The 27,743-nt window shown below is 41.9% G+C and overlaps 1 protein-coding gene across 2 annotated transcripts in view; it reads left to right on the plus strand.

The window, feature by feature from the left end:
- Positions 1–27,743, plus strand: part of cep104 (centrosomal protein 104) — a 258,478-nt gene that overhangs the window by 28,485 nt on the left and 202,250 nt on the right. For both annotated transcript variants that reach the window (XM_067970659.1, XM_067970660.1), the window contains exons 8-12: positions 10,277–10,445; positions 14,719–14,874; positions 16,192–16,419; positions 18,668–18,889; positions 22,022–22,189. In XM_067970659.1, the coding sequence (XP_067826760.1) occupies positions 10,277–10,445; positions 14,719–14,874; positions 16,192–16,419; positions 18,668–18,889; positions 22,022–22,189 (943 nt within the window). The remainder of the gene's footprint in view (positions 1–10,276; positions 10,446–14,718; positions 14,875–16,191; positions 16,420–18,667; positions 18,890–22,021; positions 22,190–27,743) is intronic.

Below are 27,743 nucleotides of genomic sequence, written 5' to 3' on the forward strand. Positions count from 1 at the left end.
AAATGACAAAGTATGTTTTTTAAAAAAAAATAGCAAGTAGAGTTATGGAAATCCAAATCTTTACTGAAGTTGGCATTATCCTTTTGTAATTGTTGTCAGCAACAAGATAGCCAAATAGGGATATAGCACTGGCCAGAAACATAGTAAAACTTCACTGTGGTCCAATATTTCAACAATAGCTTTGGTTGTGAATAATAATTCATTTATTTTTCTTGGTGACCTTTTGAATTTTGGCAGTATGATACAGTGTAACTCACTGGTATTAACATTTGTCCTCTGTTTGCATCAGTAATTTAAAATAAAATTTAAGGGATGTTTGAGGGACCAACATTAAGAATTGGGCTTTGGGATTGAAGGACCCAGGAGATGACACTAATCTGCTTGAAAAAGCACCGGTGGTTTCAAGATGTTTAGTATATAGAATGCAAAACTCTAGAGCCAAAAATCGGGGAAAAAAATCTCTGCATTACATTCTTAAAATCAGATGCCCTACGTGAAAAATTAAAATATATTCCTGCCTCGCCCAAAAAATTAAAATTACTTCAGCTGAGCTTTTTAGTTTAGCCTGAAGTGTTCAAGGATTAAACTATACTTCGAAAGTTCTTCATTGGCTGTAAAGCCCTTTGGGATGCCCTTAGGTCGTGAAAGGTGCTATATAAATGCAAGTCTGTGTTTCTTGAACACAAAGATGTAATAAACCTTCAAATTAGTGCTGTCTCAGTACCTCTTCTCAAATCCACAATCGCTCTGCAGTAAAGCATTTACCTTGATGTGCAATCTTAAATTATTCACTGAGTAGGAGATACACTCTCATATATTGGAGAAAAGTCACAAGTGTCCTTAATATCTATCCAGGACATCATGCCATTCTCATTGGAAAGCCTAAAATGAAAAACTCACTCCTTGTTAATTCAGATCTGTAGAGCACAACTCTGCAGACACTATATTGCTGCAAGGAGCCTGGCAGGCTGGTTTCAGTGTAGTATGGGTGGCCTGTTAAAGGGGAGGAATGATCTTAGTTTTGTGAACCTGTGTTAATTTTAATCTTGTCCTGTAACCTTTTTAAGTAAACCTTTGTAAGTAAACCTTTGTCATCATAGCATTCGGGGAACAGAAAAAGTATAAATTTAAAAGCACCGAAATAAATATTCAATAATTAGCATACCAATTTGTGAGGGGCCTGGCAATAAAAGTGGCAAAATGTGTAATTTGTCACCAAGCAAAAGTAGTATTCAGTGTTTTTTTTAAATGAACATCATGCTTCTAAAAAGGACCCATTGATTAGTGTTTTGACAAGTTCATGGCTACTCACTTGAAGGAGGAAGAATGTTGAAACTCAACAGTAACCTGAGATTTATTACATATTTTGTGATGGATTGCAAAATTGTTAATTTGAATTATATTAGTAAACCAAATGCTGGATGTAGCATTTGTTATGCTCCCATATGAAGTATCCTTCTGAATAAGCGCAAAACAATATAACACATGGAACAAGAAAACACCTGCAAATTGCGACCTGAACTGCTTGAATTCCCAGTTTGCTTAGTCTCCTGCAGGAGGTGAATAACCATGAGTGAAAATTCCACATAGATAAAGCGTTGAAATTCCCCCCTGACCTCCAAAACTAACTGAAGCACAGGATCAATTTATTGTTATAGTTTACATTGTGCAATGCTGAACAGCTGCATTCCACGTGTTAGTTTCTGAAGCACAGAAACTATGGTTATCTTAGTCTTGTAAGCTTTAATTCTATTCTTAAGCAAATAGTCATCCAGCTTATTTTAAGAAGTTAACCACCTCTGAATATCCAAAGTTCCATCCTTGCCCTACTGTCCCTTTTCTCATCTACATATGGCCTGTTGGCAACATTATCCATAAGCATTGTATCGACTTGTTTGCCAGTGATAACCAGGTTTACCTTTCAACCGACACCATGAATCCCAGAACTTGAACACGTAATCTAGGCTGATGCTTCAGTGCAGTACTGAAGGAGTACTACATTGTCAGAGGTGTGGTCTTTTGGAGGGAAAAATGTTTACTTCTGCCTCTGAAACAACGTCACCTTTCGTCACCCATGAAGTGTCAAGTAGGGATGAAAGGCCCCACCTGAAATGTTAATCTAGTTTTCAGTTCATGAATGACCTGCTATGCAAAATAACATACATAGTAATGTTTTGAGCAGGTGGCACCTTACTGTGATTATAGAATTAATAACCTTGTATCCCCTCTGGTAACAGGAAATCTGCCACAGTTTTCTGTTTCACCAATCCTGCTGGTAATCTATTCCACAATTCTATCAGCCCTTTCCTGGATTCAAATTCTCTGAATCTGTGAAAATCTTAAAGACCTCTTTCAAGTTCTTCTGCCCACCCTCCCCCAATCACCTTTTCTCTAGAGAGTAAAGTTTCAGGATACACAATCCTTCCTTATAACTCAATCTTTTAACTTCAGGAATCAACCATGTAACCTTATGGATGCCCCCAGTAATTCTGCATCTTTCATATGATACAGGGACCAAAACTAAACTAATATGGCCTCACCAATACTAGTTATAATTTCAGCATTATTTCCTATGAATTATAAGTCACACCCCTATCCTTACATACCAGCATTTTATTTTAGATTCAGCACCTGTACTGTGTGGACAGTTTTAAGGACCTTTACTCCAAACCCCCGCTAATGTCTTTCCTCCTCTTACTTCAAACATATCAAAATTTAATATGTACTCCACATTCATATGTGTACCTAATCCAATAATTTTTACACTTATCTGTGTTGAATTATATCTGCCAGTTCTCTGCCCATTGATTTTAGCTTGTCCAAGTCCCTTTGGATTATTGCACACATCATTATTGACCACTGTATCCATATTGATGTTATCTGCAAACCTGGGCACCTTGAGCAATATTCTATCCTCTTGAGTCATTCAGAATATTTAAGAACACTGGCATTTCCAGTGCTTCATATTTTCTTTCCAGATTTGACATGTACAATTTTTATTTTTATCTCAATTACCAGGATTCACATGATATGTTTAATATTCACTGATTGATTCTATAAAATTGTTTGTGCTTTCATGCCCTCCCTTTTGGTTTTCCCAATTTGTCAACACTGACTATCTCCTAATTAAATAAAAATTTCTCTATTATTCCAGGTCCATTGTAGCCTCTGCGATGGGTGAAGAACTTACCTATTTGCCTTAACCTTTTTTTATTCGTTCATGGGATGTGGGCGTCGCTGGCAAGGCCAGCATTTATTGCCCATCCCTAAATGTCCCTGAGAAGGTGGTGGTGAGCCGCCGCCTTGAACCGCTGCAGTCCGTGAGGTGAAGGTTCTCTCACAGTGCTGTTAGGTAGAGAGTTCCAGGATTTTGACCCAGCGATGATGAAGGAACGACAATATATTTCCAAGTCGGGATGGTGTGGGACTTGGAGGGGAATGTGCAAGTGGTGGTGTTCCCATGTGCCTGCTGCCCTTGACCTTCTAGGTGGTAGAGGTTGCGGGTTTGGGAGGTGCTATCGAAGAAGCCTTGGTGAGTTGCTGCAGTGCATCCTGTGGATGGTACACACTGCAGCCACGGTGCGGCGGTGGTGAAGAGAGTGAATGTTTAGGGTGGTGGGTGGGGTGTCAGTCAAGCAGGCTGCTTTGTCCTGGATCGTGTCGAGCTTCTTGAATGTTGTTGGAGCTGCACTCATCCAGGCAAGTGGAAAGTATTCCATCACACTCCTGACATGTGCGTTGTAGATGGTGGAAAGGCTTTGGGGAGTCAGGAGGTGAGTTATTCGCCGCAGAATACAAAGCCTCTGACCTGCTCTTGTAGCCACAGTATTTATGTGACTGGTCCAGTTAAGTTTCTGGTCAATGGTGACCCCCAGGTTGTTGATGGTGGGAGATTCGGTGATGGTAATGCCGTTGAATGTCAAGTGGAGGTGGATAGACTCTATTGTTGGAGATGGTCATTGCCTGGCACTTGTCAGGCACGAATGTTACTTGCCACATATCAGCCCAAGCCTGGATGTTGTCCAGGTCTTGCTGCATGCGGACACGGACTGCTTCATTATCTGAGGGGTTGCGAATGGAACTGAACACTGTGCAATTATCAGCGAACATCCCCATTTCTGACCTTATGATGGAGGGAAGGTCATTGATGAAGCAGCTGAAGATGGTTGGGCCCAGGACACTGCCCTGAGGAACTCCTGCTGCAGTGTCCTGGGGCTGAGATGATTGGCCTCCAACAACCACTGCCATCTTCCTTTGTACTAGGTATGACTCCAGCCACTGGAGAGTTTTCCCCCTGATTCCCATTGACTTCAATTTTACTAGGGCTCCTTGGTGCGCCACTCGGTCAAATGCTGCCTTGATGTCAAGGGCTGTCACTCTCACCGCACCTCTGGAATTCAGCTCTTTTATCCATGTTTGGACCAAGGCTGTAATGAGATCTGGAGCCGAGTGGTCCTGGCAGAACCCAAACTGAGCATCGGTGAGACGGTTATTGGTGAGTAAGTGCCACTTGATAGCACTGTCGACGACACCTTCCATCACTTTGCTGATTGAGAGTAGACTGATGGGGCGGTAATTGGCCGGATTGGATTTATCCTCCTTTTTGTGGACAGGACATACCTGGGCAATTTTCCACATTGTCGGGTAGATGCCAGTGTTGTAGCTATACTGGAACAGTTTGGCTGGAGGCATGGCTAGTTCTGGAGCACAAGTCTTCAGCACTACAGCCGGGATGTTGTCGGGGCCCATAGCCTTTGCACTCAGCTGTTTCTTGATATCACGTGGAGTGAATCGAATTGGCTGAAGACTGGCTTCTGTGATGGTGGGGATTTCGGGAGGAGGCTGAGATGGATCATCCACTTGGCAGTTCTGCCTGAAGATGGTTGCAAACGCTTCAGCCTTGTCTTTTGCATTCACGTGCTGGACTCCGCCATCATTGAGGATGGGGATGTTTACAGAGCCTCCTCCTCCCGTTAGTTGTTTAATTGTCCACCACCATTCACGACTGGATGTGGCAGGACTGCAGAGCTTTGATCTGATCCGTTGGTTGTGGAATCGCTTAGCTCTGTCTGTAGCATGTTGCTTCTGCTGTTTAGCATGCATGTAGTCCTGTGTTGTAGCTCCACCAGGTTGGCACCTCATTTTTAGGTACATCTGGTGCTGCTTCAGGCATGCTCTTCTACACTCCTCATTGAACCAGGTTTGATCCCCGGCTTATTGGTAATGGCAGAGTGAGGAATGTGCTAGGCCATGAGGTTACAGATTGTGCTGGAATACAATTCTGCTGCTGCTGATGGCCCACAGTGCCTCATGGATGCCCAGTTTTGAGCTGCTAGATCTGTTCTGAATCTATCCCATTTAGCACGGTGGTAGTGCCACACAACACGTTGGATGGTGTCCTCAGTGTGAATTCGGGACTTCATCTCCACGAGGACTGTGTGGTGGTCACTCCTACCAATAATGTCATGGACAGATGCATCTGTGACAGGTAGATTGGTGAGGACGAGGTCAAGTAGGTTTCTCCCCCTCGTGTTGGTTCGCTCACCACCTGCCGCAGGTCCAGTCTGGCAGCTGTGTCCTTCAGGACTTGGCCAGATCAGTCAGTAGTGGTGCTACCGAGCCACTTTTGGTGATGGACATTGAAGTCCCCCAACCAGAGTACATTCTGTGCCCTTGCTACCCTCAGTGCTTCCTCCAAGTGGTGCTCAACATGGAGGAGGACTGATTGATTCAGCTGAGGGAGGGCGGTAGGTGGTAATCAGCAGGAGTTTCCTTGCCCATGTTTGCCCTGATGCCATGAGACTTCATGGGATCCAGAGTCAATGTTGAGGACTCCCAGGGCTACTCCCTCCTGACTGTATATCACTGTACCACCACCTCTGGTGGGCCTGTCCTGCCGATTGGACAGGACATACCTCGGGATGGTAATGGAAGAGTCTGGGACGTTGGCTGAAAGGTATGATTCTGTGAGTATGGCTGTGTCAGGCTGTTGCTTGACTAGTCTGTGGGACAGTTCTCCCAATCTTGGCACAAGTCCCCAGATGTAAGTGAGGAGGACTTTGCAAGTTCGACTGGGCTTGGTTTGCCTTTTTTGCGTTGCAGTGGTCTGGTGCTGGGTGGTCCGTCTGGTTTTATTCTAACGATTTTTTTTAAGCAAGATTGTACAACTGAGTGGCTTGCTCAGCCATTTCAGAGGGCAATTAAGAATCAACCACATTGCTGTGGGTCTGGAGTCACATATAGGCCAGACCGGGTAAGGACAGCAGGTTTCCTTCCCTAAAGGACATTAGTGAACCAGATGGGATTTTACATCAATCCAGTAGTTTCATGGCCACCATACTAGTTTTTATTTAATTAATTGAATTTAAGTTCCCCAGCTGCTGTGGTGGGATTTGAACTCATGACTCTGGATTATTCCAGGCCTCTGTGGTTATATTAGTGGTTATATTACTGGTCCAGTAATATAACCACTATGCTACCGTACCCATCTTGATAGTATCCAGTTAGTTTTTTAAAAAACTTGCATTTATATATCGTCTTTCACAATCTTAAGATGTCCCAAAGCGCTTTACGTCCAACGCAGTACTTTTGAAGTGTAGTCATCATTGTAATGTAGGAAACGTGGCAGCCAATTTGCGCACAACAAGCTCCCGCAAACAGCAATTTGATAATGACCAGATAATCTGTTTTAGTGATGTTGGTTGAGGGATAAATATTGGCCAGGGCGCCAGGGAGAACGCCCCTGCTCTTCAAAGTAGTGCCTTGGGATCTTTTGCGTCCACCTGAGATGCTTAACGTCTCATCCAAAAGACGGCACATCCCTCAGTACTGCACTGGAGTGTCCGCCTCGATTTTGTGCTCAAGTCTCCAGAGTGCTACCACTGAGCCATGGCTAGCACATAAATAAGTTTATCATTACTATATGTTCATTACATCTCATACAATTCCTAGCTGTCCTTTCACCCTCTTCCTAGCATAACAGCTGCACCTTTACAAAACATTTTATACCATTTCTTGTTCATCTAGTTCCATCCATGTTTTTGCAATGATACTGTCAATATTTTCTTAGCTGTAATTGCCTCAAGTTCAAATAGTTTATTCCAAATACTCCTTGCTTATAACCCAGTTGGCTATTGTGAGGTAGCGATTAGAATTTACCATGGAGAAACATGAGTGGTTCACTAATCTGAAATAAACCCATGCTATATTAACACTTTCCCCAAAGGAGGTAAGTGCCGTCTACTTTATTTTTTGAAAAGTCACTGATTTGCAGAAACTGCATGCATTTCACAAACTCGCTGCTTTATTTGCATCGCTGTGGCAACTCTGTCCAGACTCTGAAGAGCACATCTTACTGACACAAAGAAAAACGTCAATCAGTCAATACTGATGGTGAAACAAAGGTCACATACCAAGTTTTAGAAACCAGCTGAAAGTGTTACTACATCCTCTGACTGTTTTCCTAATATATACTAATCAATTCATATAAAATAAGTTTTAAAAACTATAGCACATTAAATCACTGTTTATTGAGCTGTTTACGTAACATTATACCGTACGCAAATTCTTACATCTTGGGTTACCATAGCTTTCACAGGCTGAATGTTTTCAGATAGTGAAATTTTTATAACCTAAATGTTGTTCAAGGTCAATACCTACTTACTGTATCTGTCTGATATTTACATTCCTCTATTGGTCTTGAGCAGGATTCCCTGCAACCTCTTAACAACAGCTGTTAGCTTATGTGCATTTATCAGTTTCCAGACCCTCCTTCATCAAAGTCAGTTTAACTGAGTCCCAATGAGTGTGTTTTTGTCTTGAGCCAACAACATATTTCCCTATCTAATTGCTTGCGAACTGTCCCTCTTATATAAATGAATCACCTTCTGTGCACACTGCCTGTGTTGCATTAGCTGAACACTTGCAGGGTGGCAGTGAGCATGCTAAACATTGGTTTGTGTGTCCCTAGGGTAGGGAAGGAGGAAAAAAAAATCAGCAAGGGTTCCTGATTCTGATCTTTAATTGGAGGTCCCTGCTGGAAAGTCTATATGTGTGTACATTGGATAATGATGTGGACACCAACGACACCTTTTGATTGGTGTGATGGTGTCCCAGCCTAATATAAGATATGCGATTTGAGAAGCTCTCATTCACTACTCTCCTGACGAAGGGGATAATCTCCGAAAGCTTGTGATTTTAAAAGAAAATTGTTGGACTATAACCTGGTGTTGTAAGATTCCTTACATACATTGGATAATGATAGGATTATGGTTGGCTGTTTGTCCTTGAGGTTAAATATGCTGTTAGCCAAGGAATGACCATTAGTGCAAGGTTGGACAAGATTACCATAAACAAAATGTCATGTTTGAAGATAACAAAATAGGAACAGTGCAATTATAGAATCATAGAAAATTTACAGCACAGAAGGAAGCCATTAGGCCCATCGTGTCCACGCCGGCTGAAAATGAGCTACCCAGCCTAATCCCACTTTCCAGCACTTGTATTCAGAATAATTTGAATATATTAGTCTACTGTGCCTGTAGGTGGCAGATGCATTTTAATGTGGATTGGTGCAGAAACATTGTTGAAGCAAGGAACCAAAAGATGTATGTGTTAGATTAGAGGAACATGGAATAGTTATACAGTAACATCTAGTGGGTTATTACGGATAAATCTATGAAACAGTCAGGCCATTGCTTGGCTGTCATAAAATAATGTTGATTGCATTAGCAGAGGGATAGAGTAACTCAAAGGATGTTATACTGTTGCTGTATGAGGTTTTGGGCAGACCCCATTTGGAATACCGTATGCAGTCAGGTCACCGAATCATAGCAAGGACATTAATGTCTTTGGGTTGCAAAGCTAGTAATGATTCTGATATTGGGACTTTAAAAGGAAAGCTCAGGAAGTTGTGATGTTATTGTAGGGAAGACTTCAAGATGGCTGTAACATTGAGCTTTTTGCCTATTTGACTTGGAATGGTTTTTAATTTTATTTATGTTAAAAATGTTATTAATAGTCAGGTTGAGGTTACAAATGGTTAATTCCCAGTGTTGCAGTGTACTTTTCTAACTTCTAACGTAAAAAGCTTGTAGACTCTTCATGGGTGTTTGGGAAATATTAATGTGCTCTGCTCAGGAGAAATGAGCTAGTCATTAAATCTGTTTATTTTTGGATACACAGTCTTGGGACAGTGGGTGGCCATTGAGCACATTTCAAGCCATTGGTACCTTCTTAATACTAGAATGGGTTTCATTCAATTTGCCAGTTTGGTGGGGGTTAGGGAGGGGGCAGGTGGCTAAACAGACAGTGCTCCTATAGAGATAGAAACCACTTCTTCCAAGGTGGTAGTTTTGATTGGCAATCCTTGATGCAGAAAGTTGAGGGAAGGGTCAGGTTAGTCGATCTGTGTCTCGCTCGTTCGGTCTCACCCCGTCTCTGTCTCTCCCTGCCTGTTTCTGTCATTGGAGCTCTGATGACACTGATATTGCGTTGTTAGAGGCAGCCCCATAAAGCTTGAAATTACCAGCCCCTTACAACTGCTAGTGAGGAAACATCAAATCAACCTGATCTGAATTTAAACCCAGTTCCCAGAGATGATAAGACCATGTTTGAAGCACTAAGTCATTCTAACAGTTTTGAATATAGTAATAGAAGAGATAAATCTGGCTTTGGTGAGAATGGTACCTGGCTACATTGAGATGTGAGTGGGAAAGTGGATGGGTATAGTGGGATCTGGTTAGTTTGGCTCTTTCTGCCGTCTGGATGGTCTGCATTTTAGAGGAGCTTGTTGATAGTTACAGGGGTATTGGAGCAGGATGGCAGTCAGTGGCTCGGCACTATGGGAATTCATTTGGTGGGTTTTCTCCAAATGACCTTTGTGTTGTACATTTCATTCCTCTTTTAAAACAAAAAAAAATCACCCATTTTTATTCCCCCTATCTGCATGTGTAACGTTAACTGGTCTCAGCTGAGGTGTTACAGTTGGTCTTAACATCCATTGGCTGAAAAAGAATAAACAGGCAGGGTTCCTGATTACCAGTAACCACTTGCTGAATATGCACGTGGACATTTGTTCAGAATAGGATTGGGCTTGGTTGTGATGCCTTCCACGTTCACCCGTAAGAGAGGAAAAAAAGTACTTACACAGTATCTTAAACAGCATTATATGATTCATTGATTACTTACATTTTTTAATTAGTTGGTTTAAAAAATGGCAGTGGATTATTTAAAACGTTCATTTATGTAAGTGTAGACTTCACTCCTTTGCTTTCAGTAAATCGGAGATTATCTCGCCCCTGGATGACCTAGCCTTTGACATGTACCAGGATCCCGAGGTGGCACAAATAATACGTAAATTGGATGAAGAGAAACACGAAGCTGTTAAACATGAGCGCTATGATTTTGCAAAGAAACTTAAACAAGCCATAGCTGATCTTCAGAAGGTAAAGTGCAGATATCGAGTATTATCCATCCACAGTTAGACCTACTTATTACTGATTATGTGAAGAGTAATTGCATTGTGGATCAGCACTTTATTGCAATCATGATTTGCATATTGAGTTAGACAGAGTTTGTAGATAATTAAGGTTGGAAATGTATCCAACCATTGTTTGAATATATAAAACCAATCATGACTGCACTCATCTTTTGGATTTTTGTTTTGATGGTCTGTTGCTAGTAATGTATAGATATGTATAGGTTTTAGGAAAAAGTGTTGTGTTGGGTTTAGCAAACATGACTATCTAGAAGTGAATTGCAACACAATTCCATCAAAGGCTTCTTAATGCCTTAATAGTTTGGTTTATCAGAGTTGTCGGCATCATGGAATTGTTTCAAATATGTCTCGACATCCAAATGAGTGGCAGAAACATTCATAAATGAAGTGATTATTTTTCAGAATGAAATGCATTAAAATTGCTCAGTGGTAAGCACACTCTCCTATGAGTCAGGACTTCATGGGTTCAAGTCCCACTCCAGGATTTGAGCACATTATCTAGGCTGACACTCTAGTGCAATACTGAGGGAGTACTGCATTGTTGGAGGTATCACCTTTCGGAGGAGATGTTAAACTGAGGCCCCCAACACCCTCTTGAGTGGACATGAAAGATCCCACGTCACTATTTGAAAAAGTGCAGGGGAGTTTCTCAGTGTCCTGGCCGATATTTAGGCCTCATCCAACACCAGGTTAACTCATCATTCATCTCATTGTTGTGTGTGAGACCTTGGTGTGTGGAAATTGGCTGCTGCATTCGCCTACAAAAGAACAATGGTTATACTTCAAAAGTAACTCATTGGCTGTAAAGCACTTTGGGAGTTCCCGAGGACATTAAAAACATTATCTAAATAGTTCTTTTGTTCTTCTTAAACATGTGAGTTCTAACAAAATGTCATTGACCTGAAAGGTTAACTCTTTTTCTCTCCACAGATGCTACCTGACCTGCTAAGTGTTTCCAGCATTTTCTGTTTTTATTTCAGATTTCCAGCATCCGCAGGAATTTGCTTTTAAATCTCAATCTAACTGAGTGACTATTGATAGCTGTGTGCTTTATACATATTACCTGAACTGAGTTAGAATTACGACTGATATCTCTCACTGGACAGATTGTCTTGTATCATGCAGTTTTTGTGGGTGTGATGTGTGTACTGATGCTGCTATTGGCAAGGAGTGGAAGGTGCATTATATTCTCCATGTAATTGACCTCACCCTGGCCACTGTCTGAGACTGAACCCGACTGTTTACAACTATAGCATCCTATTTGACCCTGAGCTGAGCTTCCAATCCCACATCCGCTCCATCACCAAGCCCGCTTACTTCCACCATTGTAATATCACCTGTCTCGGCCCCGCCTCAGCTCGTCTACTGCTGAAACCCCCGTCCATGCCACTGTTACATCTGGACTCGACTATTCCAATGCTCTCCTGGTCGACCTTGCACCCTTGTAAACTACTTGAACTCATCCAAAACTCTGCTGCCTGTATCCTAATTTCCACCAAGTCCCGTTCACCCATCACCCCTGTGCTCGCTGATCTACAATGACTCCTAGCCCAGCAACGCCTCGTTTTTAAAATGGGTTGGGGGGAGGGGGAATGAAGCAACAGTCTCTTCCAAAAAATAGCAAAAGCTTGAAGGAAGCAGGTGTCGGAACATTGATTGCATTGAGGTCACAATCACTTGTATATCCCGCAAGGTGACATCGCTGTACTACATTATTCCAATGAAACGAATGATTAATACATCTGAATATCTACAGTACTGGTTGGTACATTTAAAAAAAAAACTTATCCGTCCTTAATCGTGCCAGCAGTGGGCCCACGACTATTAGTCGCAGTACCTTTTGAGATCTGAAGGGAGAAATCACTCTGTTTCTATTCCTAATTATTGAACTATACCAACCCTTGTTGGAACATAGAAATGTCAGGAATTAGTGAAGGCCATGTGGGGAACCAGTGGTGCAGTGGGTTTTATGCTGGTCTTTCACCTTGGCGACATAGGTTGAACGCCAATCCAGATTGAAGGGATGATGCTGTTTTCTTTCTGCGAGGATCCTATGTGAAATGAATTTTGGCAGTCTCAATCTGTTTCCTGGTAGATATAGCCCTTCAGCATAAAACGGTCCCTAATGTGGCACTAATTCACAACCTCACTGGGAAGTAACAGGATGGCTGGTGTAGGAAATTGAAAAAAATATGTCACATTGGTGCAGTAACAAGTGTTTTTCTGGGGCTGAGCCATGTTTTTGGGGGAGAGTAGAGAGAGCTATACTCTGGCTGTGCTCTATCTCACTTGGGTGCCTGAAATGGGAAGAATTGAGTTGTAGAATTATAACCCAATGGAAGCAAAAACTTGCATTTATTTGGTGCCTTTCATGACCCCCCCCCCCCCCCCCACCAAAAGCACTTCAACCAGTGAAGTATTTTTGAATAGTCGTCACTGTTATAATTTAGGAAAACGTGGCAGCCAATTTGTGCACAGCCAGGTCCCACAGCAATATAACAAATGGCCAGTTCATCAGTTTTAGTGACGGTTGAGGGATAAGTGTTGGCCAGGAAAGCATGCAAACTCCCCTGCTCTTCCATGAATACTGCCATAGAATCTTTTACTCCCAGTTTAGAGGGCAGACGTTTAACGTCTCATCCGAAAGACAGCATCTCTGACAGTGTAGCACTCCCTTAGTACTGCACTGAAGCCTAGATTACATGCTCAGATCTCTGGAGTGAGCTTCTGACTCGGGTGTGAGTGCTACCATTGAGGCAAGGCTGACAATCTGAGTCAGGGAAGAAAATAGGTGAAATATTTACATGTTTACACAAAGTGGACTTGTTCCGTTTTATGTACTTGATAACAAACAATTGCTGATATGCAAACTTTCACCCTTGTGGCACCTGGGTTTGTATTTGAATGTTCTCTCTGTTTATGAAACCTCAAAGACTTAGTGGATAAATGCCTTCTCAGTGTGGTAATGAATCATACAGACCAGGAGTATCCAGGTTTGATTCCTGGTCTGTGTTGAATTAGGTGATATCAGCCAAGTCTACAGTAGGGGTACTACAGTTGACCTCGTTAATCTTGAGCCAATAGCCTCAGTGCAGGTTAAGGTTGAGGTATATATGACATATCCAAACTTGTTCTCATTCACAGTTCAGAACTCCTAGGCCTGCAATGGAAGAAGTTCCTTTGGTCCATGTGCAAGATTCAGAATTGAGCCATGAGGTGGAATTATAGCAAAAAGGAGAAACATTTGCAGTTTTATAGTATAACGACACTTTTAGTATTGGCAAATAATACATCTAGTATGTATTATAGAGAAGCCATTTTAAATTAAGTTTAAATTAAGTAATTAGCTCCTGGAAGCTGAATTCAAAAATTAAGGTTAACCTGATGAAATCCAGAAACATCAGTGTTGGCATACTACAGTTCAAGTGTGACACAAGCAGAGGCTTACTTGTTTGGCTTAGGGAACACTCTCCACTCATCTGTGTCGATGGGCAACCTTAACATAGACCGCACCTCTAGCTGGCTGCATAACGTGCAGCCTGCTGAGCAGTTTCACTGGGAGGGGGCACAGAGGATGCAGCTAATGATGCATGTCAACTCCATTTAATACTATGCTTTGTGAAGACAGTTTGAAGTGATTAATGTTTACTTTTAAGGATTTGTTCCTTTCAAAATTATTTTGCTGATTAAACTTGAGGTATTTTGATTACAAATGTTCTGTTTTACCTTTTGATCAAAAAAAAGCGCACGTTCAAGTAACTGGTTTCACCAAATTCAGGAAAGAACAAAACCTGAGCACCAGGAAGCCTCATTTTTGTAGATTACTATTTGGCCTGTAGATTCTTGATTAGTCTTCTTCCTGCACTGTCTTGATTAGCATTAAGTAGTCTTATAAAATTGGAGGAAAAGGTAACTTGTAATTATACAAAAGCAAAATACTGCGGATGCTGGAAATCTGAAATAAAAACAGAAAATGTTGGAAAACACTCAGCAGGTCAGAGAGCATCTGTGGAGGGAGAAAGAGTTAATGTTTCAAGTTGATGATTTTTCATTAGAACTCAGTACTAGTAATTAGTAACTGGTATGTTTCATGAAGTTTGGCATTATGCATAAATGCAACTGTATCTTTGAATAGAAACAATTGTACTTTTGTTTGGAGAATTGCCTATATAAATATTGATTTTAAATTCCTTGGGTAGATAACAGTTTGTTTTGTTCAGGTTGGAGAACGCCTGGGCCGTTATGAGGTGGAAAAGCGCTGTGCAGTAGAGAAAGAGGATTATGATCTGGCTAAACAGAAGAAACAGCAAATGGATGATTACAGGATGAAAGTGTACCAACAACTGGAGCTACATAACTTATTAGACATGGGAATGGTCAGTGTGGGTTCAGGTTACAACACTGAGGTTAAGAATATTTCACTTGTGTTAGAGTTAGCCTCATCCATCTTCCCCAAGTAATCAGTGGTGTGGCTCAGGAGATGACCTAGAATGGAGTCTCCGATTTGCCATTGCAGGGTGCGTTTATTTTAAAGCTGCCTGTAATTAAAATTAGAAGAAAGCAGGTTCATCATAACATTTTCACTGTTACAGCAGCCCGCTGGAGAACCGCTGTGTCCAGTCTTGCATTGGGGGAGAGCTGTAATGTTGCTCATTGCAGATTGGTTCCTGGATTTCTGATCCTGTGGCTCCAAGGGTTTTGAAGTTCAGTACTGGCTGTGACAAATTTTAAAATATTCATTAGTTTTAATGAGGCTATTATTTTTTAATAGGGAACAAGTACTTTTTAAAAAGTACTTGCCCCCCATTCTTCTCATCTGTCCTGGAGACTCTTCACTCATGCTGAATGGACACTGGTGACCTACTGGTGCCTCACCTACATGGTCGTTCTTGATGTGTGAGCCTGGACAGTGTTGGCAGACTGCGTGGCGGGAGGCACCACAGCCAATCCTATTCTGGCCTTCATTCAATGGCCATAAATGTGCAATTTCCAATAGGGGTCACTAGATAGCAATTATGAGTGAGAGCACTGATTGGTGGATTATTTCCAAGGTTGTGGGTTCAAGTACCACTCCAGAAACTTGAGCACATAATCCAGGCTGACCTCCAAGTCCCCGTCAGCCCTCCCAGGTAGACGTAAAAGATCCTATGGCATTATTTTGAGGAAGAACATGGGAATTCTCCTAGGTGTCCTGGTCAATATTTAGCCCTCCACCAACACTCAAACAGATTATCTGGTCATTTATCACATTGCTGTTTGTGGGACCTTGTGAGCAAATTGGCTGCCATGTTTCCTACATTACAACAGTGACTACACTTCAAAAGTACTTAATTAGCTGTAAAATGTTTTGGGATGTCCTGAATGCAAGTCTGTCTTTACATTCTGCTCTCTCCTGGGCACAGAGATCAATGGTATGTCATACCTGCTGTCCTAGCTAACTGAGCACATATGAGGAATTGAATCTGGGTTGAGGGGTTGGTTTATGTTGAAAATGTTCTCCTGCCCATTGGTGATCTGCTTTAAGCATAATTTGAAGTGTTAGTCTGTTAAGATCGAAGACAGCTAATTCAAGTGGTGAAATTAAATATGTTGAAAGCCATTGAGGTTGAGAAAATAGTTCACACAAGATCGAAGATTCCAGATCAGATATAATCCTTTTTTTAAAAAAAATCTTGAAAATTTTTACTCCCCAGATCCGAAAGCTTCCTGAATTTCCTCTTGAACCAGTGGATCACCCCAGTAGAACCCAACAGCAGCAGAAGGTTCTGGGGCTGAAATCCGAACAACCAGCTGTGAAAACCCATTTTCAAGAATCTTCTAAAGAAAGCCCCAAGTTACTGTACCAGACCTCTGGAAAGCCACAGTGGTCTCCCACACCACAGCGTTCTCCTACTCCACCTGTCAGATTGCCTTCTCCAAGGGTATGTTTTCTGCTATAACATCTTGGTCACTGGCCTGGGAATGGAGGAGTGAAACTAATGGTGATAAAGTTGCATGTACTGGTTATGATTATGGATACAAGATGGCTACAGATTCTGTAGTAGCAACCCTGATTTTATATAAAGGCAATTGGGGTACTAAAAACATTGAAAAAGCTAATTACTAGACAATAAATACTGGTACTGGATTTCACTAATCCAAAGTATTTTGCAGACTGTTTGGTTTAGAAAATTCTCCAGCCATCATTAAATTGTATGATGAGCTTGGTCTCTTCTGGTATTCATTTTCTCTGTACCCCGTGCACTATTACTAGAGCAAGTAGTTTGTCACAATGCAAAATCCAATGATAAATCCTGCACTTCAATTTTAATTTGTATATTTTAAAGTGTCAGTGTTCTACCTCTTGGCCTGCCCAAGTGAAGGAAGTTTCTAGCTGAGTATTGTAAGAGCTGCTTATATCATGGAATATTTCTCCACAACTGGCTGTTGAAGATAAAAAAAATTTATGAAAAGGAGGAATATAAAAGGAGCTGGGGGGAGAGAGCGCCGGCACAGGCACCTGGGGCCGAGTGGTCGTCTCCTGTGCTGTAATTTCTATCATTCTATGAAAACTTCCCTTTATTGAATCCGAGCCCAGGGTGTGGTTTTAAAATATTGGTGCTGAGCTGAGTTTAGGGCGATGTGCCCCAAACACCGAGCCTGCTGCCCTGAGCGATCCCTCGGTTTGGATCAGGTCAGTCTGTACCGGCCAGTTTTGACGTGTGAAGTCCAAGTATAGATCGGCTCTGACTGAGGCTCCCAGTTCAGAGTTGTCACCTTCACACAGATTCCACATGTACGCTGACGACACCCAGCTCTCTCGACCCCTTCACTGTCTTTCATTTGTCACACTGCTTGTCCGACTGGATGAGCAAAAATTTCCTGCAACTAAATATTGGGAAGACCGAAGCCATTGCCTTTGGTCCCCACCGCAAACTCCATTCCCTAGCCACCGAATCCATCCCTCTCCCTGGCCACTAACTGAGGCTGAACCAGACCGTTCGCAACCTTGGCGTCCTATTTGACCCTGAGATGAGCTTCCAATCCCATATCCTCTCCATCGCCAAAACGGCTTACTTCCACCTCTGTAACGTCACCCATCTCCACCTCTGTCTCAGCTCATCTGCTGCTGAAACCCTCATCCGTGCTGTTGTTATCTCTAGACTTGATTATTTCAATGCCCCCTGGCTGGCCTTCCACCCTCCATAAACTTGAGCTCATCCAAAACTCTGCTGCCCGTATCCTAACTGGCACCAAGTCTCGTTCACCATCACCCTGTGCTATCTGACCTACATTGCCTCCTGTCCGGCATTGCCTCTATTTTAAAATTCTCATCCTTGCTTTCAAATTCCTCAATGGACTCGCCCCTCCCTATCTCTGTAACCTCCTCCAGCCCTACAACTGTCCGAGATCTCTGTGCTCCTCCAATTCTGGCACCTTGTGGGTCCCCGATTTTTTTTTTATCGTTCCGCTGTTGGCAGCCTTTAGCTGCGTAGGCCCTAAACTCTGGAATTCCCTCCCTCAACCTCTCTAACTCACTCTCCTCCTTAAAACCTACCTCTGACCAAGCTTCTGGTCACCTGTCCTAATATTACCTTATGTGGCTCAGTGTCAAATTTTGTCTGATAATGCTCCTGTGAAGCGCCTTGGGATGTTTTACTACGTTAAAGGCGCTATATAAATGCAAGTTGTTGTTGCTGACTTATTTTTCAGTATTTAGCTTATGCACCAAGACTGATAAAATATACTTACTGCGATATTTATTCTCTGCAACTAAAATGACACTAAGAACAGTTAACTTAAACATGTGCTCACTCTACTCTTTTTGCCTTTCTCCTCTCTTGTCATTCTCTGTCATATTTTTATAATTTTAAACTCTAATATGGAAGCAACTGGGGAAAGAATCAGAAACAGGATCCATGGCTGTGTTTTCAACTAATTGAATGGCAAACCTCTTGAGACGACCAACTTGATGTTTAAAATGTTTTTCTGTGTCAAAACAGCATTGTGCTTGGTGGATGAGTATGCTCATTGGGCACGAGAAGAGGTTTGGGCCCATATAAGTAACCTGTCCATGCGTGCCGTGGGGGTGGAATGCTCCGTTCGTGACAAGTATTCTGCAACCAATTGGGAAACCTGTCTGAAGCTATTCACCACTATTCTGATTTTTTTTTTTTTGCCTTTCCTCAGGTGGATACTAGCTCACTTCCCTATGATGAGAGGCCGCTACCGGGTCAACGCAAACCGGCAGAATTGTACAGTATCCCCCAGCTAGAAGTTAAGGAGTTGCCTGCGGTAAACACAGACGTTTCACCTACATCAAGAAGTGGAATCACTGGAGAACCGGAGCCATTAACTGAGAAAGCTTTTAGAGAAGCTAGTTTTGCCATTGACTTATTTGGAGAGGCTCTGGTAAGCATGGAAAAATTAACAATTCCTCTTTGTTCAGCATACATATGCATAGGATCAGTTGATGAAACTAGACTTAAGAATATTCCTTTTAAGAAATTGCTTCCTTTACAGGGAAGATTATCTCCACCCTCCGTCTTTAAGTACAGCCTTACTTGGACACTGATTTTCAATTTATTCTCCATTGGCAATAGTAGGTTCTGTTTTCTCCATTACAAAAGATTTTTTTCCTCCATTTATTCATAACCTGAGCAGTTGTGCATTGCTTTCAACAGCAATAGCTTGCATTTGTATAGCACCGTTAACGTAGAAAAACCCAAGGCGCTTCAGAGGCATAATGAGAAAAAATAGAGGCCAAACCAAAAGAGGAGATATTGGGTGGGGTGCGGTCAACCAAAGCTTGGTCAAAGAGAGAGGTTTTCAGGAGGGTCTTAAAGAAGGCGAGAGACTGAGGGGTATAGGGAGAGCATTCTAGAGCGTGGAGCCTAGATGGCTGAAGGGATGGGTGTCAACGGTAAGACAAGGGGGGGATGCACAAAAGGCCAGAATCAGAGCAGTGGAGAGTTCAGGGGAAATTTATAGGGCTGGAAGGGGTCATGGAGGTAGGTAGAGGCAGGTCATTGAAGGGATTTAAATAAGAGGATGAGAATTTTAAATTGGAGGTGTTTGGGACTGGCAACCAAAGCAGCTTAGCAAGGATTGGTGATAGGTGAGCATGATATCGTGGGAGATAGAATACAACAGCAGATTTCTGGATGAGCTAAAGTTCAGACGCGGAATATGGGAGACCGGCCAGGAGAGCATTGGAATAGTCGAGTCTGGAGGTAACAAAAGACTCGAGGTTTCATCGGCGGATGGACTAAGGCAGAGGCAGAGGGCGGGCAATGTTACGGAAGCGGGTGTAGGTGGTTTTTGTGATGGAGATTATGTAAGGTTGGAATCTCTGTCCTGGGTTGAATAGGATGCCAAGGCGGCTAACAGTCTAGTTCAACCTGCGACAATGGCCAGGGAGCGGGATGGAATTTGGAAGCAATATATTTGTTTTGGATTAAGCCATTTTGCATTTTTAATGTGCTTTTACATTTCTTTACTGTATGCTTAATTGGTTTTCTTGATGTTAAAAAATCCAGTTTAACAATATATCTTTAAATTTTCACAATTCAAGTCACAGACTTTCCACCAGCTCTGTTGACTCTGCCTCATTCTGACCATATCCACATTTTTGTTCCCGTTGGTAATCTAGTAGGTAATTTGTCATGCTTCCGCACCAAGGAAAAGGTTTAGCAGCTTTTCTGTGGCCTTTTGCTCTCACCAGATTCGTCAAAGTTTGAAGTTGCTTCCTACTCTATTTGGTTATATTTATTGTATTTTCGTTGAGTTTTTGAAAATTGAGGCAGTGCCCGATCAATGCCAATCTTCTCGGACCTAGCCCTTAGAGCTTGGCTCTGCTTTATAACTTTTTTAACATTTTGGCTGCTGGTGCCTGCCAGAACCTGGTTTTAAAATGTGTTCAGTGTCACTGAGCCTTTCTGATATTGGATATTCACAGCTTGCTGAGTGGAACACTCCAAGGATCATTATTGGAACCATTGTTGTTTCTAATTTGCATCGGTGACTTGGATTCAGAAACAATGCAAATTGATGAAATTTGCAGGTAATTCCAAACTGGGGGAGAGGGAAAAGCTGATTCTGAGGAATCATCTTGGGAAATACAAAACGACTTGAGGAAAAATTTAAGTGGGTGGAATAATGGCAGATGAAATTTAATACAGAACAGTGTAAGGTACTACATGTAGGAACAATGAATAGATGGTTTATGTACTCCATAAATGTTGTTGAAATAGCTATGGATGATAATTGAAGTCGTCTGGTGGGCTTAGTAGACTGGACACTTTAATATCCAACCACTACAGAACAAATAGAATGTTGAATTACACAGCCAAAACTGTAAAGTAGGAGTCAGAGGAAGTAATGATTAAATTATAGTGTAGCCGTCAGAACTCATCTTGAGTACTGTGTTCATTTCAGATCACTGAGAAACAAGGGAGACATTCAAGTATATTATTTCAAACTAAGTTGCAAGGTAGGGTAAGAGGACGCAGGTTCCAATAGTAAACGGCAAATTTAGAACTAATGTCACGGAAACAAAGGATAATTAGCACATAGAATGGACTCCTCGGCAGAGTAGTGGATGCAACAACCCTGCAATCATTTAAGAAAAAATAGATGCTGCTAGAGGTTGGGGAAGGGAGTTGTAGGATCTTTCTGGAGGATGAGCTAAGATGGGCCAAAAATCCTTTTCGATATGTACTTGTAACTTTTATGTTTGGAGTCTTCATTTTACTCATAGTTCCTTCATATGTTCGGCCTGGCAAACAACTCTGCTGTGAGTCTTATAGAGATTGCCAAAATCATTGCAGTAGAATAACTGCCTGTAAAATGTTCAAACTTCTGGTTCAGAGAAGTGTTAAGAGCTGCTTGAACTCTCATTACAAGGAAAGCCAAGTACTGGACAGAGCCCCCGCACATTCAGATGCACAGCATGAGACTTCAACAATGCAGGGGTTTGCATGGTTGGATATAAGGTACCAGGGCTCTTGGGGCCTTACGACATCCAACAGGACAACCTCTGGACTGGTACTGACCATCGTTGGCATTAATCCAACACTCTGTTTACTTTGTTTTTCCCAGAGCAGCCCTAGACTTTGGGACAATTGCCGTTGTATTGTAATGAATGCTCATAAAGGTGGACTCAAATAGCAGACAACAGCTCACCGGTTGGCAGCAGTTTACAAAAACCAGTTGAAGAGGCAGAAATCCAAGTTGTCAGCTGAACAGCTGCCTATAAAGGACCATATTAAACATATGAAAAAGACAGGCAGGAAAAGATTGTCCACCAAGCCTATCCCGTACAGTCATGATGTATTTAAGCTTCATGACCTCCCAATGTTCCCTCCTTCTAGCAAAGATGATCTTTGGTTCCATGTCCTCGGTCATGGAGACCATTATACAGAAGATTTTTGCAATAGTTGGAGCGCAAGAGCAGAGTAATTTTCAAATTGTTCATGATTTGAGTTCACTTAGTGACTGTGTTTTGGTGAGTTAATTTCTGTACATTCATTTTGTTTGTCATAGGTGGCCGGTGCCTATTCTAAAACTTGGTCATACAGAGAAGATGCTTTGCTGGCTGTGTATAAAAAACTTTCCACTGTTCCTGATGGCATACCTAAGGATGAGCTAAAGAATATGTTGAAAGCAGCAATCTTCCTGGTCCGTAGAGCTATTAAGGACAAAGTGTCATCAGTAAGTACTGCACAGACAATGTTTGTTTGCATTTATTTGATAAGCTTGCTTTTTTGCTCACCAGATTCTTGCTCCCCCCCGCCCCACCGCCCTATCCGTTTTTGAAGATATTGGCTCCTCGCTTGGATTATGACTCCACAAGCACCAGTTACCTTCCAATACCTTGAGCAAGTGGCCATTATTTACATGTGACCATTGACAGTGTCAGCAAGCTATTCAGGGGGTGTGACATCTGGACTCAAATCTGTCCTCACTAACATTTACACATACACTTCCAATAGGAGTGGAACTCTAATCTGATTATCTTTTTGTTCACCCCCTAGCTGGGGCTATTGGAGCACCCTCAACAATGCCAAGGCTGAGATCAGCTAACTTAGTGCAGACAAGGGATTCAACCTGGGACTTTCCTAGCCTGTATGGGTCAGCTGTTCACTCAATAAACTCACTGAACCATCAAGGGAGCACTGGGATTTATATATTTTTTTTTAAAACTGTCTTACCATTCTGTTGCTTATCTCAATGACTACATATTACAAAAGGTTATTGATATTTTAAAATATGACATGAGTAGTTGTTTTACCTATTGGAGCCCTGCATGAAGTCCTTCTATGTGTCAGGAATTGCTTAATGGGAAAAATAGAGATTTCATCCAGGGATGCGATTTGTATTATATCTGACTTTGGGCATGACTTTGTATAATGTAGATGAAAGTAAAAATTCATCCGAATTTGTACTTCAGACCGAGGTTGTCTAATTTGTGAGATCTAGATGACAAAGACATTGTTATTGAAGTATGCAGGCAGATGAATCTAGAAACTGGTTGGAAACTATTTTTAAGTAACAGCTTGCATTTTGAGCATCTTTAATATAAAAAAAAATCTCACTCTGCTTCACAAAGAGGCGTGATGAAAACAGTAGCTAAGCAAGGAAGGAGGGGTGACGAAAGGCTAGATTGAAGAGCTGGGTTTTGACTGAGTCTTTAACGACAGCAGTTTAGGGAGGTAGTTCCAAAGAGTTGAACTGTGGTGATTGGAACCTCTGCCAACAAATAGTGGATTGAAAGGGGGGTGGAGGGGATACACACAAGGCCAGGGTCAGAGGAACAGAGCGTTTGAGAAATGATCTCGGGTTGGAGGGGATTGCAAAATGGTGAAGCAAGGCCAAGGGGGATTTATAGATGAGAGCAACATCATGAATAGTTGGAGCTGTAAGGCTGTGGTAGCAATAGTAATGCTGACCAAAATACAACATAAATGGTAGCAAATTACTTTTTATTTAATAAAATTAGATAGAATTGAGTTGATATGTAACAATTTACTTTGACACAAGGATAGACATTGTAGTGGTATCAGAGATAAGCTGATTCTTTAAATCAAGAAGACTTCAAGCCACCTAAAATGTTGGTCAGCTGAGACTCTAGAACTTGCCTCTACCTGTGTGTTTATGTTTCGGTCCCTCGTTCCTCACCTCTGCTGCTAATAATTATTGTCAATTCAGAGTACATGGTAGACTGACGCGCTGAGATCCCAGAGGCGTTCTTGGACACACACGGACACACACACCACAAAGTCTCTGGTGCTTGATGCAAGGTAGATTGTGATCTTGCACTGAAAAGGGAGGGTGGTGTTCTGAGACTGCATTTGTAGTGAGTGGGCAACGTGGGGCTCTGAGGCTCAAGGCCCCCAGAGTTCCTATCACTACACAAAAAGAGCTAGAAGAAAGAAACCAGTACCTGGAAAATGTGTCTCTGGAATCCGTCTGCCCGTAGTGCACCATCTGAGGCTATCAAAATCAACTGGCTGGTTTGTAATTTCTAGTCCCAACAGGTAACCATAATGGGTAAAAATCTCTGTTTATTCTGAACTGCACTTTCCTGTCTGAAAGATGAAAGTTTAAGCCGTAGAAAAATTACAAGATGGGTGTTTGGGCAATAGGTTGCAGCTCTAACCTGCTACATTATGGAGGGATTGAATGTGGGTTTGTGATCTCTTCACAATGCAGTGACTTGCGGGAGGTGCTGAGTGAAGCCAGCTGCATCCCATGTAGGGCAAGTGGGAGCGAGAAATCCAAAGATAATTTATTTCAAGCTGTTCATGTACACTTGCTGATGGATATTTGTGGACTGGAAACATATTACCTGTCTGCCCCATGAAGGGGATTGGTGTGTGGCATGGGAAATATTATGAAAGGGAGAACGTTGTTATTTTTAAAGAAAGAACAGTGAAGCGTTTACATATTTCGTTGGTGCAATGTAGACTAAATATGTCTTATACTTGCCACTAGAGGACAGCAAAGTACTTTGCTTTCTTCATAATGCCAATCAAGATATATTCAGAGGTTGTAGACAATTATGGGATCTGGACAAGTACAGATGCCCTTTTTTGTTCCCCCTCCCCAAAAAACTGACTACTTCCTCTTTTCTCCCCTCCTCCCCCTTTGCCAAAATATCCAGTTTCACCCTCTTTCAGTTGCACATTATTGCCAGATGTTACATTCAGACTAATCCTGTACTTTTCACGACCTGCAATGATAACTTCATGGACACGAAACATTAAATTAGTTTAACCGGAAGACTATTAATTAGTTTATAGACAGAAGGCTATAAAGTTCCCACACACTGTTCATTGCATTAAGAGTGATGGCTTTTTCAACTGATCTTGGTTGTAAATTAAGTTTTTTGCTCCACAGGACCAATTATTCTAATTTAGTGACAGGGTAGTTACTTTTTTCGTCTGTCTTTTTTTATATTTAAAATAAAGTAGAACAAAATCCCCCTGAAGAAAACCATTAAGAAAAGTAAAGGTGGTATTAAATAGGTGCCTTTAGGAAATGGGAAGAGGCAGGAGTAGCTCAGTCTAATGCCTACAGAACACTGACACAATTGTGGCTGTTGAATTACTCACCAACTCCCGAAACACTGTTGCTCCAGGGCACTCCCAGTCATCCCTATAGTCTCCCACCCTTGCTGATCGTGCCAATTACCGATCATACATCTGTACTTTCAAGTCTGAAAGCCAAAGACTTGACCATCACCAGATCTGGCTTGATCATCTCAAAAAAATACAGTATGTCCTGTCCACAGCTAAATCCTCTTCCAACTCCAGGATTATCCTCAATGTTGAGAACAATCTCAGACTCCTTTTCTGAACAACCAATGGCCTCCTCTAATCTACCCTTCTCTTGCTTTTCCCCCACTCTCCAGCCATCCAAGACTTCACCAGGCTCATAATCTGAGTTAGGGTGCTACAGATGGCCTCAACAGATTAGGGCTACAGCAGTGAAAGTTCAGCCAGGATTCCTGCACTTGATTGCTATCCATTGACCACTACTTGAAAATGTGCAAGTGTGGAGTCGAGTGACTTGGCATTAATTTCCCTTGTGGTAAAATGTGGAGTTGGATGAGGATAGGATCTGGCTTGGCAGTGATGCCCCCATGGTCAAATTGCTTCTTGAACCTTGCTGTGATGCTCAAGCGAATAATAACCAGAGGATTGCTGGCAGCCATGCAACCATACCCCAGCATAAGTCGGTGTCTTTTGGCGAGAAGTGGGGGGAGAAAAATTGAAAACAAAAGTGATGGTCACTAATGCACTGGCATATGGGGACACCATCTGTAGCGTATTGTCAGCTGAGCTATGTAACTATGTAAAGGGTTACAAATTGACTATCAATAGTGATGTACAGGAGGAACTGACTTCAGCTGAGAAATTCTGTCCCCACTACAATTCTTGTTTGACTGAGCCCCTCCCCCGACCCCCCCCAATAACTTTTAAACAATTCAATGATGCTATGCCCTCTTCAATCGCGAGTCTCAACATATGGCAGGATATATAGAAATGGTTACAGTTGCATTCCCTTTAACCAGCAAAATTAGCCAAGTAGCCCAAAACTAGTGAGTTTTACCCATGGAAGTGTACATTTTTCTGTAAGGAAGAGAATGAGGGGAACGGAATACACAAGATTATTATAAACTTCAATATACTTACAGAAACTTCAAAGAACAATTACAGCTGATGGTTTTAGGATGAATTGGACTTTTTTTCATCAGGTGCACAGTTGAAGGTAGCAGTCTTGCCTCTGAGTCAGGAGGTTGTGAGTTCAAGTCCCACTCCAGAGACTTGAGCACATAATCCAGGTTGACACTTCAGTGCCATACAGAGGGAGTGTAGCATTGTCGGAGGTGCCATCTTTCAGAAGAGATGTTAAACCAAGGCCCCATCTTCCCCATCAGGTGGGGGTAAAATATCCTATGGCACTTTTCGAAGAGAAGCAGGGGAGTTCTCCTAGTGTCTAGGCCCTCAACCAAAACAGATTATCTGGTCATTTATCTCATTCTTGTTTGTGTAACCATGCTGTGTGCAAATTGGATGCCGCGTCTCCCTATATTACCACAGTGATGGGCAATAATTATTAGGGATGGGCAATAAATACTGGCCTCGCCAGCTACGCCCACATCCCATGAATGAATAAAAAAAAGTGACTATGCTTCAAAGGCACTTCATTGGCTGTAAAGCACTTTAGGACTTCCTGAGGTCATGGAAGGTGCTGTATAAATATAAGTTTTTTTTTTCATTCTTTTTTTCCATGACACAGTAGGTAATTCAGAAGCAAGGAAAAGTAAATGCTCTCATCCTGCTACTACTTTTCCCAAAGATACATTTTGAACTTAAGTCTCTTGAGCTTTTGCTTCACTGTGAAGCAGTTTAGGACAATAATGTCATCAAAGATAATTCAGGCGGTGCATCAAGAAAAAAGATTTCCTCCTTCAGTAACATCACATAGAGCCTCTACTATGAACCTCTACAATGCAAAATAAAAATTGGTGCCATTACCACAGCCTTAAAGAATGGATACGATGTCATATCTTAGTTGCAGACACAGCTGAATTGGCACCTATCATCCAACTTGAAGCTGCTGTCTCATTTTACATGCTTTTTTGGCATAAAATTTGGCTGTAGAGCTCCTGCTGGTATGTAGATTTATGGTGGGGGACCTGGAAAGTAAAACTCCTCTGTGGAATATGAATTTTCTCACTGATCTCATGCCTGAACCATTTGAAACTCTGGTCAATTGTAGTTTTAAGTTTCTTTCAATTAAGATTATAATTTATTGCCCCTCATTGTAATGTGTAGTGTTAGCAATGAAGTAGGTCCATCGTTATCTTGTCTGACACTCTTGGTAGTTCTTACAATTTGAGGCAAGAATCATAGATATTTGTGTTTGAAATGCTGGTGCTGAAATTTCTTTCATTATCACCACCTATGTTTCCTCACTTGGTAGAAAGTTTGCTATTGGTGTTTTCTTCAGGGATAGATCAAAGAACATTTGTCAATCTTGTCAGTTATTTTCTTAAGGAACAATCCTTTATGTAACTGCATTGCTGCACAATAATTAACACATTGGGGTGGTAGAATGTATCTCCTTCTGTGTTTCTCTGCCACTCGGGCATAGAGAAAGTGAAACTCTCGTTCAACCCAAGCAATGGCCATTTCATGGGCTGAAATATACACTGGGCCATAATTTGCTGTCAAAATAATGGTGGGGCTAATGGCGC

Source organism: Heptranchias perlo, chromosome 32 (assembly GCF_035084215.1).
Source record: "Heptranchias perlo isolate sHepPer1 chromosome 32, sHepPer1.hap1, whole genome shotgun sequence".
Classification (NCBI taxonomy): Eukaryota; Metazoa; Chordata; class Chondrichthyes; order Hexanchiformes; family Hexanchidae; genus Heptranchias; species Heptranchias perlo.